This window comes from Trichosurus vulpecula, chromosome 4, assembly GCF_011100635.1.
Source record: "Trichosurus vulpecula isolate mTriVul1 chromosome 4, mTriVul1.pri, whole genome shotgun sequence".
Lineage (NCBI taxonomy): Eukaryota > Metazoa > Chordata > Mammalia > Diprotodontia > Phalangeridae > Trichosurus > Trichosurus vulpecula.
The window spans coordinates 281,433,834-281,451,030 of record NC_050576.1 but is presented as its reverse complement, the minus strand read 5'-3'; the positions used below and the strand labels follow the sequence as shown (position 1 = coordinate 281,451,030).

Sequence of the window (17,197 nt, the reverse complement as noted above, 5' to 3'; positions counted from 1 at the left end):
GGGCAACCCATGCTTTTTTCATTCAATTATGAATCTGACTGATTTACCAAAGGGACCAATGATAATATGGGTGCGCTCTTGGGGAAGATTTGCCTTCTCTGAAAACTCCCTCTTTTGAACTGGTTAGTGGTTCTGACTTCACTGGGAATTAAGAAATTTCCTAAATTCTAAGCTGGTCAGTGATTCAAGAGAGAGAATCAGATCAAGAATGTTGTTACTGAACTAATTCTTGGAGGTCTTAGTACTAGAGGCTTCCATACCAACACATGATTGTCAGACTTTTGTTTGAACACCCCTAGTGAAGGAGAATCCATTTTCTTTAGTCTCAATTCATCAACTTTTGGGCATATTGAACTGGATGTTCCATAGGCATCTCAAACTCGACGTGATCAAAATAGAACTCCATGTCTTTCCTCCCCAAACCCTTCTCTCTTCCCAATTTTCCTATTTCTATTGAGGAAACCATCTTTCTCCTAGATGCCCAAGTTCTAAACCCATCATCCTTAACTTCTTACTCACACTCACTCCACAAGTGACAAGTCTTGTAATTTCTAATATGTCCCCTCTTCTCCATTCACACTGCTGCCACTGTGGTACAGCTCTCATCTGCGGACTATCTCAATAGCCTGCAGGTTGGTCTCCCTGTTTTAAATTCTCCTTCTACTTCAATCCATTATCCATTCAACCATCAAAGTGATTTCCCTAAAGTGAATGTCTGATGATGTGACTCCTCTATTAAATAAACATCAATGACTCCCTATTACCTCTAACATCAAATATAAAATGCCATACTTGGCTTTTAGAGACCTTCATAACCTAACCACTTCATGTATTTCTAGTCTCCTTACACTTTTCCCCTCCATGTATTCTTTGACCCAGGTGCATTAGGCCACAACACTCCATCTCCTGACTGTCTGGAATGCTCTCTCTTTTCAGCTCTGCCTTCTCACTTCCTTGGTTTCTTTCAAGACGCAGCTCAAATCTCACATTCTGCTGGAGTACTTTATTGGTCCTTCACAATACTAGAACCTTCGCTCGGAGATTATCTTTCGTTTACATTGTATTTATCAAGTTATTTGCATTTTATTTCCCCTATAAGAACATTAACTCCTTGAGGGCAGGAAATAGGTTTTTGTTTTTCTTTTCATCATCAGGGCTTACCATAGTTCCTTTACATGGTAAGTGCCTAATGAATGTTTGTAGACCGATGACTGATTTGTGAGGAAGCCCATTTCCTTTTTGGATAGCTCTAATAGCTAAGAGGACATCTAGTGAACTCTAGTGAACAGAGTTCTGGGCCTGGAGTCAAGTAAGCCTCCCCTGAATTAAAATTTGGCTTCTGACACTGACTAGCTGTGTGACCCTAGGCACATCATGTAACCTTGTTTGCCTCAGGTTCCTCATCTGTAAAATGAGCTGGAGAAGGAAATGGCAAACCATCCCAGTATCTCTGCCAAGAAAATCCCAAATGGGGTCACAGAGAGTCAGATGCGACTGAAATGGACTGAACAACAGAAAAAGGGAGAAATCCTGTGAATCTTTGTCCTCCTATGGATTACTAAAGCAATGATCATTTATTTATTCCGGGCAGCTACGTGGCACAGTGGATAGAGTTCTGGGCCTAAGTCAGGAAGACTCATTTTCCTGAGTTCAAATCTGGCCTCAGACTCTTACCAGCAGTGTGACTCTGGGCCAGTTACCTAACCCTGCTTGCCTCGGTTTCCTCATCTGTAAAAATGAGCTGGAAAAGGAAATGGCAAACTACTCCAGCATCTTGGCCAAGAACACCCCAAATGGGGTCATGAAGAGTTGAACACAATTGAAATAATTCAACAACAGCAAGAAAACCTAGGAAGTTTTCTCTAAAACCAAGCATAGATCTGCTCTTTTTGCAACTTGTACCCAAAGTGCTCCTCACTGCGCCCTCTGGTGCCAGGCAGACCACATCTAATCCTTTCTCCATGAGTCAGTCCTTCATACACTTGAAGACAGCTACCATCTTTGCCTGATTCTTCTCTACTCCAGACTAAACATCTTTGACTCATTCAACCTGTCCTCCGATGGTATGATCCGAGGCCCTTCACCATGCTTTTCTCTGGATGCTCTCCAAACTTATCAATATCATCCCACAATTTGGTTTCCAGAATTGTACACAGTACTCTGTATTTTATCTGACCAGGACAGAATACAGTTGTGCTATTCCTTCACTAATCCTCATACTCCGCCTTTCTTAATGCAGCCTGGGATAGACACAATGAATTTTTTTGGTTGTCATATCAGATTATTGACTCATGTTGATCTTACAGTTCATTGAAATTCAAAGTTTCTTTCCATTAAATTAACGTCTAATGAAACGCTTTCTTATCTTGTACTTGTGAAATTAATTTTTGAATCTAGCTGCAAGACTTTAAATATTTGTTATTAAATTGTATCTCTTTAGTATTGATATAACATTCTAGCCTTTTGGGATACTCTTGGATCCTGATTCTCTTTTTTAGTCTGTTAACCGTTACCCTCCTAGCTTTGGGTCATGTTAAAATTTGACAAGTGTTACATCTGTGCTTGTAAATATTCTTATCCTTATTCTGTGGCTGGGCAAATTGAGGTATGGACAAGAGAGGTTTGCTTACTGGAGATCACACTCCCTGGATCCTGGCTAGTATTCAAACCTGACTTTCCTGACTCCAAAGATAGTATTCTTTCTAGTACATCACTGCAGGGCCCAAGGAACCCCCAAACATATACCCTGGGCTCTGGGCTACAGAGTCTAAGATTACTTTAGACTAGATACTGCTATAGCCCATAGATAGTATTTCAAAAATGTCTAGCAAAGTGCCTGGCATATAAAAGGTATTTAATAAATCTTTCCTTCCTTTCTTCCTTCCTTCCTTCCTTCCTTCCTTCCTTCCTTCCCCTCTCCCAACTTTCTTCTCTAGCCCTACCCCCCGCCCCCTGCCCAAACCCAGTTTCTGCTTTTTTCAGGCCCCTAGTTACCCAGCCTTGGTTGTTCCCTACAGGTGGCTTCAAAGGCCCAGTATGGGCCGATATGGAAGACAGTTATAGGCCCTTATGTCAACGTGAATCTGGCCAGTCCATCATTGATGGAGCAGCTGATGAGGCAGGAGGGGAAGTACCCTATGCGCGATGACATGACTATCTGGAAGGAGCACCGAGATATTCGAGGACTGACCTATGGGCCCTTTACCATGTGAGCCTGGGGACACAGGAATGGGAGGGGGCTTGGTCACTTGGTCACTGATGGCTTTAGTGAGCAGTAACCAACTAAGGGTACATTGGGAGTGGATGAATGAATGAATGAATGAAGCTTGTATTAAACACTTACTGTGTGCAGAGCACTGTGCTATGAGAAAAGTAAGACAGTTCCTGCTCTCTAGGCAGGTTTTAGCTGCAGGTCAGATGGTAAAGTCCCATAGTCCTTAGGTTGCAAAAGCAAAACAAATTGCCGAAGTCTCTGATGTCATTTCCACTGATAAAATTGTATCGGTTTCTGATGTTAAACCATTTGATGGCACCATGTAGTCTCAATGTAGTGGGACCAGGCATGTGGCCATTGGGCCTGATACTGAGCCAAGACAGGAATGTTTAAGTTCCCATTAGCAGAGGCTTGGAAGCCTCTGAGTATTCTGAGATCACAGACTTGGACCTGGAAATGACCTTAGAGGTCATGTAACCCAATCTCATTTTATAGATAGGAAAGCTAACAGAAGTGGGACAGTTTGTCTGATGTCACATCCAGAGCCAGAATTGAAACCTCTGGCATTGAATTTAGCATTTTTTCACTGTACCTTGCTGATTCCCCTAGACAGGGTGTTTGTTTGACTGAAAACATACATTTCAAGTTATTGTTGAAATCATGATTTAACATATCTGACTAAGACTATTAAAGTGTAATATCACTTTAAGTCACTAGTCAGTCATCAATTTTAATAAAAAAGAAAAAGAAACTTTTACAGAAAGCCTATTCTTGTTAATTAATAACAACTCAAATTTACGTAGGACTTTGCAACTAAATGGTGTAGTGGATAGAGCACCAGGCCTGGAGTCAGGAAGATTCATCTTTGTGAGTTCAAATCTGGCCTTGGACACTTCCTGGCTGTGTGACCCTGGGCAAGTCACTTAACTCTGTTTGCCTCAGTTTCTTCATCTGTAAGATGAAATGGAGAGGGAAATGGCGAACCACTCCAGTATCTCAGCCAAGAAAACCCCAAATGGGGTCATGAAGGGTCAGACACAACTGAACAACAGCAACAGCTTTCAAGTGGCTTTCCTCACAATAGCCCAGTAAGGTACATCATGCGTTCCCATTTTACAGATGCAGAAACAGAGAAGCCAGTCTCATAACTAATAAGCAGAAGAGCTCAAACCCGCCTCATTAGATTTCTAGTCTAGTTAGCTCTCTGCAACACCGTGTTGCTGGCTGTCATTGGCTTAGGTTTAACTGTTTAGACTTAGAAGATACACTCACAGGTACCATTTCAGATGAGTTTGAAAGCTGTGCCAAAAGAATTATATTCCATTTGGGTTATTTTGTATATCAGTAGCTGACGGAAATAGAACATAAGGAATCTAGGTCTAGATCTAGTAGGGACCTCGGAAGCCAAAGATACTCATAAAATTGTGGGGAAGGAGACCAGTGAATTTCCACTTCATAGGAAAGCAGTCAGATATCTGAGGCATCATTTGACCAACAGGATTAAGAAGTTACCCTAAAAACAGTTGTTTTATTTACATTTCCATCCTCTTCAAGTCTCAGTCAGGAATAAAGGATCTCTTCTAATACTGACAAGTGAGACTACTAAGTTACAAGGAACTCTTCCCATCATGTTAAAATGCCTTTGTCCTTGCATGGCTGTTGTTAAAACTGTTGCTCAAATCCTTCCGTGTTTCAGCAGCATCAGAAGCAAGACTGATTTTTTACCTTGTATTGGAGGGAATAGTCTTTGGATTGCCACATACAGGTTGTACAGTTTTCTTTAACCCGATCTGGAGAGTCTCAGGTGGGAGAAGCATAACTTGGTTCAGAAAAGCCCTCCAATTAGGCCAGCTAGGTGACACAGGGGATAGAGTACTGAGCCTGGAAACAGGAAGATCTGAATTCAAATCTAATCTCATACGTCTGCTTCTTGTGTGATCCTGGCTTAGCCTTTGTAAAATGGGAATGATGATCATACTTACCTCCTAGTGTTATTGTGAGGACAAAATGAGATGAAAGTTGCAAAGCACTTTGTAAACCTCCAAGTGCCAGCTATTGTCATCATTATTATTATCTTTGGCTGGGCACAGCGTAGTAAGTGCCTGCTCCATGAATGAATGGGAAATCATGAAATTGAGCTCCTGATCTAGTTCATGGCTTGCTATGACCTACTTAGAAAGGTTTTCTTCCAAGTTACCATGAACACATTGTCTCTCAGAGTGGGAAGGAACCTTGATAATCATGATTTCCCTCATTTTACATGTCTCAAACATATGAATTACTAAAGAAGAATCTCTATCCCACAGTGAGATTTTAAGCAAAAACTATATTTAGATAGGGAGTTTTTTTTTTAAAAGAGAAAGCATTTTAACAAAAAATTATTTTGATTTAAAAATTTTAGACTTGCTCTCCCACTCACTCCCTTCCCTTATCCTGATAGAGTGGGAGTTAGGGTATCAAGTCCTGGGTGTCTTCCTGTTGAGAATGGATACTTCAGTAGGTAGCTGGGTGGTGCAGTGGATAGAGCTTAGAACTTGGAGTCAGGAAGCCCTGAGTTCAAATATGACCTCAGACACTTACTAGCTGTGTGATTCTAGGCAAGTCATTTAACCTTGTTTGCCTCAGTTTCCTCATCCATAAGACGGATTGGAGAAGGAATGGACAACCACTCTATTATCTCTGCCAGAAAAACCCCAAATGGGGTCACGAAGAATCAGGCATAGTTGAAAATGACTGAACAACACTTCAGTACACACGGTCTTTTGGAGCTTGATCTCCCTGAGTAGATGGGGATATGTGGAGGCCGACAGAGTGGATGGTTGATGGTGGGCCTTGGGAAGGATGTCTCCTGGATATGCCCCCTTCTCTTCCCTCCTTCTACCCCTGCATATTAAGATGACATTAATGCTCATGGCCTTTCAGTTTCTGAACCTGGGTAATGAGTGTTTTAGATTACATTGCTTCTATAAAGTCTTTTCTACCTTTAATTGCTCTGGGAACTAAGACCTCAAGCCCCATCTCTATTTGTCCCTTAAATCAAATCCATGCTATTCATGCCAGTCCTCTAACCCCCATGCCACATACGTGTGCCATTGTCCATTCTCCCTCATACCACATACCTGTTCCATTCTCCATTCCCATGCAGGCTCCTATGATCCTCTCACACCCTCTACCTCTCCCCCTCTGCCCCATACCTGTGCCACCCGCAGGCAAGGGGAGCAATGGCACAAGCTTCGTCAGGCTCTGAACCCTCGGATGCTGAAGCCGTCTGATGCTGCCCTGTATACAGATTCCCTGAATGGTGTGGTAGGGGACATGCTGGTTCGACTAGATGACGTGAAGGCAAAGAGCCCCACGGGGGACCAGGTGCCTGATGTTGCTAAGTTCTTCTACCTCTTTGCCTTGGAAGGTATTTGGGCATAGAGGAGCAGGGGGAGGAGAAGAAGGCTGAGATTCAAGGGGAGGGGTGTAACACCACCTTCTATTATGGGAGTTCCTTGTGCCCACTTGTGTACCCTTTCCTACTTCTCTTCTGATAATTCTAGCTATTTCATACATCCTGTTCGAGAAGCGAATTGGATGCTTGAAGCCATCCGTTCTGCCTGATACAGAGATCTTCGTAAGGTCTGTGGAGCTCATGTTCAAGAACTCTATCTTTGCTACTTTCCTGCCAGTGTGGACCCGTTCCTTCCTTCCTTTTTGGGATCGTTATTTGGAAGGCTGGGACAATATCTTCTCTTTCGGTGAGGGGGCAGGGACTGGGGCTGGGGTTTGGAACCAGACTGACCATTATGGGAAGGGTGGCAGGGAAGCTTTAGGTGCCAGTCCATCCCTCTCTTGCATATTTCCATCAGGACAAGCTCCCTGGGAGTCCCTGACTAGTCCCATGGACCAAAGGGAAGTCATCTGCAGTGGATTTGATTTGAGATCATGGCCTTGGTCCCTGGAAGCTACACACCCTTAACTACTTCTTTGTTACTACTCTATGGTCTTTGTAGGGAAGAAGATGATTGAAGAAAAACTCAAGGAGCTGGAGGCTGAGCTGAAGGATGGGAATTCTGAGAAGGTTCGGGTATCTGGCTACCTGCATTTTCTGCTCTCTTCTGGACAGCTCAGTCCTGATGAGGCCATGGGCAGCTTGGCTGAACTGCTCTTAGCTGGAGTGGACACGGTGGGTCTGAGGGCCTGTATGGGAAACTAGGAAACCTAAATCACAAATTGGATGAGCTCTTCTATCCTCTGCCTACCAATCCCTTAAGGTGCTTTAGTTCCTTGTATAACCTAGAACCATAGCTTTGCAAGAGAACCTTGATAGGTCTTTTGGTCCAATCTTTTCCTAACTATGGGGAGGTCAGCACCAAAACCATCCAAAATTAGTTTACTTTGGTTTTTAAACTATTCTTACTATGCAGTGAAAAAAGCATTGGACCACAAGTCAAGAGACCTGGGCTCATATCTTTTTAAAAATTTTATTTCTAATTTATTTTTAACATTTTTTCTTTCTAAATTTGAGTTCAGAATTCTCTCTCTCCCACATTCCTTCTCCCGCCCTCTGATAAGGCAAGCAAAATGACATCAGTTATACATGTGAAATCATGCAAAACATTTCCATATTGGCCACATCACAAAAAAGACATCTATAGGAAATTATTTTTCAGTATGCCCTCATAGGTCATCAGTTCTCTCTTTTGAGGTGGATAGTATATATTTTCGTCATGAGTCTTTTAGATTTGCCTTGGATCATTGTGTTGCGCAGAGTAGCCAAGTCTTTCACAATGCACAATGATCTAGTGGCTTTGCTCACTTTACTTTTCAGTCTGTATAGGTCTTGCTCTATTTTTTTCTGAAGCCACCCTCTTCATTTTATAGGACAATACTGTTCCATCACAATCAGATACCACAACTTGTTCAGCCATTCCCCAGTTGATGAGCATCTTCTCAATTTCTAATTCTTTGCCACCACCAAAAGAACTGCTATAAATATTTTTTGTATGTATAGGTCCTTTTCCTTTGATCTCTTTAGGGTACAGACTTTATAGTGGCATTGCTTGGTTAAAGGGTATGTACAAAGTTTTATAGCCTTTTGGTCATAGTTCCAAATTGTTCTCCAGAATGGTTGAACCAGTTCACAACTCCACCAACAGTGCTTTAGCCTATCCATTTTCCCTCATCCCCTCCAGCATTTGTCATTTCTGATACATGTGGTGGCACCTCAGAGTTGTTTTAATTTTCATTTCCCTAATAAAATAGTGCTTTAGAGCATTTTTTCCATATGACTAGAGATAGCTTTAATTTCCTCTACTGAACACTGCCCATTCATATCCCTTGACCATTTATCAATTGGGGAATGGTGCTTATTTTTATAAACTTGATTCAGTTCCCCCTATAGTTGAGAAATGAGGCCGTTATTAGACAAACTTGCTGTTAAATTTTTTATATTACTTCGCTGTTCATTGTAACTTTAGCAAAATGTAGTTTTCCTGATTATCACTTTTAATTGGGTCTTTTTCTGCTTTTGCTTTGTTGGAGATCACAATTGCTACCCCTGCCTTTTTTTTTTTTACTTCAGCTGAAGCATTACAGTTTCTGCTCTAGCCCTTTGCTTTAACTCTATGTGTGTCTTTCTATTTCAAGTATGTCTCCTGTAAACAATATATTGATGGATTCTGTTTTTAAATCTATTTTGTTTTCTGTTTCCATTTTATGACTGAGCTCATCCTATTCACAGTCATTGTTATGATTACTAATTGTGTATTTCTCTGCATCCTATTTTCTTTTATTTATCCTTCTCTCTCTTTTGATCCTGTCCCTCCTCAAAAGTCTGTTTTACTCCTTACTTTAGTCCTCCCTCCCTTTTGTCATCTCCCCATCCCCCCGCCCATATCTCTCATCTCTTTCCCCTCCTATTTCACTATTGGGTAAAGCAGATTTTGCAACTGAATGTGTATATATATTCTTCCCTCTTTGAACCAATTCCAATGAGAGTGGGGTTCAAGCATTTCCCACCTCCCTCATTTTTTTCTGCATTGTAAAAGCTCTTCCTTGCATGCCTCTTTTATGTGAGAAAATTTTCCCATTCCACCTCTCCCTTCCCCCTTCTCCCAGCGCATCCCTCTTTCTTACCCTTTCACTTTTTTTTGAGATCATCCCAACACAATTGACTCATACTCATGCCCTCTGTCTATGTAGACTCCTTCTAACTGCCTTAATAATGATAAAGTCCTTAGGGGTTGCCTTTCCATGTAGGAATATAAACAGTTTAATTTTATTGAGTCCCATATGATTACTCTTTCATGTTTACCTTTTTATGCTTCTCTTGAGTCTTGTGTTTGAATATCAAATTTTCTCTTCAGCTGTGGTCTTTTAATCAGGAATGCTTGAAAGTCCTCTATTTCATTAAATATCTACTTTTCCCCTGAAGGATCATACTCAGTTTTGCTGGGTAGGTTATTTTTGGTTGTAATCCCAGCTCCTTTACTTTTTGGAATATCATACTCCAAGCCCTTTGCTTCTTTAACACAGAAACTGTTATATCTTGTGTGATCCTGATTATGCCTCTGTCGTATTTGAGTTGTCTCTTTCTGGCTGTTTACAGTATTTCCTCCTTGACATTGGAGCTCTGGAACTGGGCTATCATAATCTTGGGAGTTTTCATTTTGAAATCTCTTTCTGGAGGTGATTGGTGGATTCTTTCAATTTCTATTTTACCCTCTGGTTCTAGGATATTGGGGCAGTTTTCTTTGACAATTTCTTGAAATATGTCTGGGATCTTTTTTTTATCATGGTTTTCACGTAGTCCAATAATTCTTAAATGATCTCTCCTGATTTGTTTTCTAGGTCAGTTGTTTTTCTAATGAGATATTTTACATTTTCTTCTATATTTTTTCATTCTTTTGACTTTGTTTTGTTGTTTCTTGATGTCCCATGGAGTCATTAGTGTCCACTTGTCTAATTCTAGTTTTTATGAATTATTTTCTTTAGTGAGCTTTTGCACCTCTTTTTCCACTTGACTAATTCTAGTTCTTAAGGAGTTCTTTTCTTCAGTTAATTTCTGTGCGTCTTTTACCATTAGGCCAAGTCTGTTTTGAAGGTATTTTCTTCAGTACTTTTTGTGCCTCTCTTACCAAGCTATTAATTCTCTTTTCATAATATTCTTGCATCACTCTCATTTTTCCCTCAACCCCTCTTATCTTTCTTTAACTCTTCCAGGAATTCTTGTTGGGCTTGGATCCAATTAGCACTTTTCTTTGAGGCTTTGCTTGTAGCTGTTTTCACATAGTTGTCTTCTGAGATTGAGTCTTGGTCTTGCCTACCTGTATCAGCAAGGCAATAATTACAATATAGATGATAATTGTCAAAATGCCTTGGTAGTAGCTTTTTATGGTCAAGTTCCTTTTTTTGTTATTGTTTGCTCACTTTTCCAGCCTATTTCTTAAATTTGAACTTTATGGTAAAGTTGGGCTCTGCTCACCTGGGATTGGGGAGACACTGTCTCAAGCTTTATCCTTTTTCATGTTGCTGTTTTCAGAGCTAGTTCTTGGGGTCTGTAAATTTTTGATGTTTCTAAGGTGGTATGATCTGGAGAGAGGTGTGGTCCCTGCTCTCCTGGTCTCTGCTCTATCTTTACCCAGGACAGCACCCACTCCTCTGCAGCCACAAGCTTTAGTGCTCCTTTCTGACCTGAAATTTCAACCAGGGCCCATGCTTTTTGGGACTGACCACAATTATTCCTTTCTGTTCTACTGTAACTCAGAACTACTTATGGGCAACAGAATTGTCAATCAGCACCAACTGCACCTAATGCCAGCAAAGGGTCTCCTGTAGTTTCTTTCTGACGACTTGTCTGACCCCTTAACTCTCTATGGACTGAGAGCCCCTGAAGCTGCTGTTGAAGCCCCCTCTAAGGCCTACTTGCTAGTGCTCTGGCTCTCATCCTGGTGTCACAGACCTCTCTTGTTGACCTCCTAAGTTGTTTTAGGCTGGAAAAATGTCTCACTCTGATCTTTTGTTACTCCAAAAATTCTATTTGAAGCATTACCTTTTTTTTTGGAGGGGGGAGGTGAGGCAATCAGGGTTAAGTGACTTGCCCAAGGTCACACAGCTAGTAAGTGTCAAGTGTCTGAGGCTGAATTTGAACTCAGGTCCTCCTGACTCCAGGGGCAGTGCTGTACTTGCTGCGCCACCTATCTACCCCTCGAAGCATTATTTGAAAATTGTTGGGAGGGGAATGTTGGGAGAATTTGACTAGTTTGCTGCCTATAATCTGCAATTTTGACCCTGCCTCCAAGTTCATGTCTTGATCCTACAACTAACTCATTGTGTATGACCTTAGCCAAGTCACTTGTCCTCTTCAGGCCTCAGTTTCCTCATCTATAAAATAAAGGACTTGATGCTCATTAAGATTCCTCAGAGCCCTAGTTTTCTGATACTGTTGTTAAAGACACCTCTCTCCCCCACCCACAGCCACGTAATAAAGTGGCCACAACCTCCTTCAATTATTGCTCTAGGGTTTACTTTTCCCAGCAATCAGGAAATTCTTTCTGAGTCTGATAAGATTCTTTCTGGTTAAAAATTAAGTGTATTCCTTCTTGGTCAGTCCTGTGCTGAGTCAGTGGGCAACTATTCAGTTGGCGCTATCCTCAGGACAGCTGTTCATAGATTCAGTCCTTCTTTGCCACCTTTTATGAGGCAGCATGGAGTGGTAGAAGGACGGTCAGACCTGGAGTCAGAAGACCTGAGTTCCAGTCTCCTTTCTGATACTAGCTGGATGACCATAGGAAAGCGACCTCTCTGAATCTTGGCTTACTCATTGGTAAAGCATAGATGATAAAAATGCCTTCAGCACTTGCCTCAGTGGTCATCTGATGAGATGGAGTTCTGTTAAAATGGCAGCTGTATACACCCTGTTCTTTAAGCAAGGCAAAACCAGCTCCTTCAACTGTTCAACACAGGACTATTCCTTTAGACACTTTGTCAACTGTTTTCTGGACTTTCTCTTCAGTTTCTCCCTTTGTTTATGCACACACACACATATACATACACATACACACATACATATATATACACACACATATACACATACATCTACATATACACACATACACATATACACACATCTACATCTACGTACATATATACACATACACACATTTATACATACATACACACATATACATACACATACACACATACATATATACACACATCTACGTATACATGCACATACAAATACATACACACATTTATACATATATACACACACATACATACACATACATACACGCATCTACATATACATGCATATACATATACACATACACACACATTTATACATATATACACACATATACATATACATACACACATATCTACATATAGATACACACCTACATGTATGCACACATATGTAGCTACATCTGCATACACACATACATATATACATGTACACATATACACACTTATATCTACATATACACAATACATATCTACATACATATATACACACATACATATATACGCACACATATTTATACATATATACACATATATACACACATGCATATATACACATATACACAGATGCATATACGCACATATATCTACATATACATACACACATACATTTATACACATGCACACATACGTATACACACATATCCGCACACACACATAACACATTTACATACACAATATATCTGCACACACATATACACATACACACACACACACATATGGTTCCAAAAGTCTTAGGGCACCTTTAAGGTTTAGTGGCTTAAAATTGCATATACACACATATATGCAGTTTTACAGCTATGTGTATATGTGTGTATGTATGTATATACATATTTGTATTGATATCTATTTATATAATCTGAATATATATTTATATATGTTTAATATTCTGAATATATCCTGCCCCCATCCAGTGAGTCATACCTCATAACAAAGAAAAAAAATAGCAGTTCAGCAAAACCAACCAAAACATCACCTTGTCTGATGGTATATATAATATTCTTCACCCATAGGTTCCCACCTCTGTAGAGATTTCTCCAGACTTTTCAAAGGGTAAAGATCAAATTGGATACCATAATCTAATAAGACTCTACCCCAGGGGTGGGGAACCTATGGCCTCAAGGCCACATGTGGCCTTCTAGATCCTCAAGTGTGGCCTTTTGACTGAATCTAAACTTCACAGAGCAAATCCCCTTAATAAAAGGATTTGTTCTGTAAAACTTGTACTCAGTCAAAAAGCCGCACCTGACGACCTAGAAGGCCAAATGTGGCCTCAAGGCCACAGGTTCCCTACCCCTGATCTAAGCAGTGTCCAGGTCATTAGAAAATGATTTTCTGACTCTTGCTCATGATACTTGTTTTAAAATCACTCTTCTCTTTGTGTGTGGTGGCACAGTTTGTAGAGTGCCAGGGACAGAGTCAAGAAGGCCTGAATTCAAATCCAACTTCCTAACTGTGTGACCCTAGGCAAGTCACCTGAGCTTTGTTGGTCTTGGTTTCCTCATCTGTGAAATGGGGATGATAAAAGCACCTGTCTCCCACTGTTGTTATGAGGGTCCAATAAGATAATTATAAAGTATTTAGCACAGTGCCTGCTATATAGTAAGCGCTATATGAATGTTATTAATAAAAATGATTATTATTACTCATAAACATGAATAACTGAAGCTTCATCTTCAGGTTGTGGTCCTCTCTGACCTCTTGCATCTTTGTTTGCCATGCTAATGCATAGAAGCCATGAGGTCAGCATCTTGTAGCAATAAAGCGTTTTTTGGAGTATTGGATTCAGAAAATCTGAGGTTTAGGGCTGGCTCACCTATCAGCTGTGTAACCTGCTACTTGCAAGTCACTTAGACTCGGAGCCTCAGTTTCCTCACCTTTAAAATTGGGGAGTGTTAATAATATTTGCATTGCCTTCCTCCCAGGGGTTATGGGAGGAAAATTAGACTCTACCCGTTGCTCCAAATGACTTCAGCCGGCTAGCTCTCTCATTGGTCCCTCACTCTGTCTCGGACAGCCCTTTCATGTCATCTTCCTTGTCTCTGCTTCCTCCTAGACTTCCAACACGTTGACTTGGGCCCTTTACCACCTGGCTCAGGATCCAGAGACTCAGGAAGCCCTGTACAAGGAGGTGGTGGGGGTGGTGCCTCCTGGAGAGATACCCCAATACAAGGACTTCTCCCACATGCCCCTGCTCAAAGCAGTGCTTAAGGAGACTCTTCGGTATGATTCTCAGGCTTTGAAGTGGAGTAGGGCCTAAGAAAGACCAGAATGGAGGGGATAGAAGGGAAGGGCTAAGTAAAGATGGGTACGGCAGTAGGAGCCTGGACTTGAGGAAAAGGGCCCTGATTGGGAAGAAGGAGGTGGGAGGGAAGAGAAGGGGCAATGGGAAACTGATTCTGAGGAAGTCAGGGGAGTGGGGGGTGACGAAGAGCATTTCCCTGCTTCTTTCCCAAGTCATGCCCCTGACTCCCTTCTCCCCTATACCCATAGCCTCTATCCTGTTGTCCCCATAAACTCGAGAATCAACACAGACAAAGAAGTCATCATAGGAGACTATCTCTTTCCCAAGAATGTGAGTGGGGCTGGAGGATCATGGGAGGTGGACAAATTGAGAAGATTGGGAAGTGGGTACCTGGGGTGGGGATGCTAGAATTAAGAAGAGCAGTGCCTATAAGTTTGATGTGTTTCTGGGCTGCATGGATGCCTTTGACTCATCAGATGCAGAGCTGGAAGGTACTTCAGAGGTCATATAAAGGCAGTTGGGGGGTACAATGAATTTGGAGTCAGGAAGCCCTGAGTTCACACCCTGCCTTAGCTTTGTGACCCTGGGCGAATGGTTTAGCCTTTCTCAGCTTGTCTTCTCATCTATAAAGTGGGGGTAACAGTAGCAGGATTGTTGTGAGAGTCAAGTGAGGTAATGTGTGTACAGCAGCTTTTTGAAACTTCAAGTGCTGTATAAATATTATCATTATCGTTGTGATGGTTGTTAGTGGAGTAGTTATAATCTAGTCCATCCCTCTGCCTTCTTTTCTCCCCTGCCCCTACTTTACTGATGAGAAATTCTAGGCCAAGAGACTTGTAGCTTGCCCAAGTTTGCCCAGGGAGTAATAGAGCTGGCTTCTAAGCTAGGTTATATGACCCCCCAATACAGCCCTCTTTCTACTACACCTCATTGTCTTCTTGTCCTATTCTTCTGCAGACCCAGTTTGTGTTGTGTCACTTTGTAATGTCCCGGGACCCTGACACCTTCCCATCTCCTGAGAAGTTTCTGCCACGGCGATGGCTCCAGAGAAGCCGGACCGGGTCTGTGGGAGGCAACCATGCCTTTGGCACCATACCCTTTGGTTTTGGGGTCCGATCCTGTCTGGGCCGGAGAATTGCTGAGCTTGAGATGAATTTGGTGCTGTCAAGGGTAAGGCATGGGGGACGCTGGTGGAGGGAGTAACAGGAAAAGCCTCCTGTGCCTGATGGAGGGGAGAATCAAGGACAGAAGAGGGTTGGGCAGGTCTAACGGAAGAGAGTCGGGATACAGGAGAGGAATAGGAGGGATCAATGGAGGGAGGAACTGGGGACGGGGGAGAGATAGGTACTGGTTAATAGAAGGGAAACCATTGGCCAGAGGGATGGAGAGGGTTAATGGGAAATGTCGGATAAAGGTGGAAGAAGGGGTGGGTAATGGAAGAGGGAACCAGAAATGAGGATGGCTAGAGAGTGGATAAAAGGGGAACTTTGGAGAGGGCAGAATGAGGACAGCTGATATAGGAGAGAGGAATGGGAGCATTAATTGATGGGGGAGCCAGGGACAGGGGAGGAACTGGTAAGGATTAATAGAGAAGGGATTAAGAGACAGTGGAGAAATGAGGGTAGTAGTGGTGCTGCTAATAGAAAGAGAATTTATAATAAATCAGTAAAGGAAGTGGGTGGGTATTCATGGAGGTGGGAGCTAGAGGCTAGAGGTAGGTGGGATTTGGAATAGGGTTGTTGGAAAATGGACTGATTTTGAGAGGAACATTGAAAGTGGCCACAGGGCGAAAGTGCTGAGGTGAATCCAGAGGGATTACAATGGTTTAAGCCGGGGAAGGAAGGCTTTATGGGAGGCACTGGGTGGAGTAGGCAAAGGAAAGTAGGTTGAAGTCACTAATAACTTCTTCCCCCTCCCCTCATTTGTTCCTCAGATTATACAACAATACAAGGTGTCTCTAGCTCCTGGAATGCAGAAAGTGTACCCTTTGGCACGAATCGTCTTGGTGCCTGACAAGCTAGTTAGCCTGTGCTTCCAGAGGAGGCACCCCTGAGTCATGGGATGCCTTCTTGTTCTTAACTAGCCAGATTCCTTTCTCTGCCATGAGACAAGTTCAGACCTTAGCTCCCACTGTGTATTATTATCATGCTTTGCCAGTCCTAATTGTAATGGACTCCTACCCAAAAGATGCAGGATGAGCTCAGGGTACCTCCTGAAGATCTGGAAGACCAAACCCTTGGGTCCTACCACCTTTGTTGGTGCCTGCTCATATCTCCCTTCTTTGATGTCCTTGGTCCATGGAAACACAACTAATAAAAATTGACTTTCAGTGATGCTGGAATCTGTCTGCTTATAATGTCTCGATTTTCCCCCTTCTGCTTTCCCTCTCCTCATCTCCATAGGTCTGGTGATGATAATAACGATGTCTGTAGATTTACTTTGTAGCATTTACTTTTTGGCTTTACTCTCCCAGAGTAAAACCAGTTACATATCTTCCTCAGGGTTCTAGGGATACTATTGAGGGGTTGAGATATCTCTTCTCTACTGCTATGAGCATCAATACCCATTCCAGGTATGTTCTTTCCACTGTAACAACCAATGACAAAGCACAGTTTGTGTAACAAGTTAGGATCAATCAGCTTTTGCAACGGGATATTTACTTCAAAGATTTATCAAGATCAGAAATACAACCATTTCACCCCCAGCCCCATCCCAACACTAGAGGG

At 42.0% G+C, this 17,197-nt stretch overlaps 1 protein-coding gene across 1 annotated transcript in view; it reads left to right on the top strand.

Moving 5' to 3' along the window:
- The window catches only part of LOC118847963 (sterol 26-hydroxylase, mitochondrial), a 36,878-nt gene extending 20,066 nt beyond the window's left edge, over positions 1-16,812 (top strand). The window contains exons 2-9 of the mRNA XM_036756666.1: positions 3,018-3,208; positions 6,424-6,623; positions 6,760-6,957; positions 7,213-7,385; positions 14,283-14,449; positions 14,720-14,801; positions 15,429-15,641; positions 16,405-16,812. Of these exons, the coding sequence (XP_036612561.1) occupies positions 3,018-3,208; positions 6,424-6,623; positions 6,760-6,957; positions 7,213-7,385; positions 14,283-14,449; positions 14,720-14,801; positions 15,429-15,641; positions 16,405-16,524 (1,344 nt within the window). The 3' untranslated portion in view covers positions 16,525-16,812. The remainder of the gene's footprint in view (positions 1-3,017; positions 3,209-6,423; positions 6,624-6,759; positions 6,958-7,212; positions 7,386-14,282; positions 14,450-14,719; positions 14,802-15,428; positions 15,642-16,404) is intronic.
- Positions 16,813-17,197: the final 385 nt, after the last annotated feature.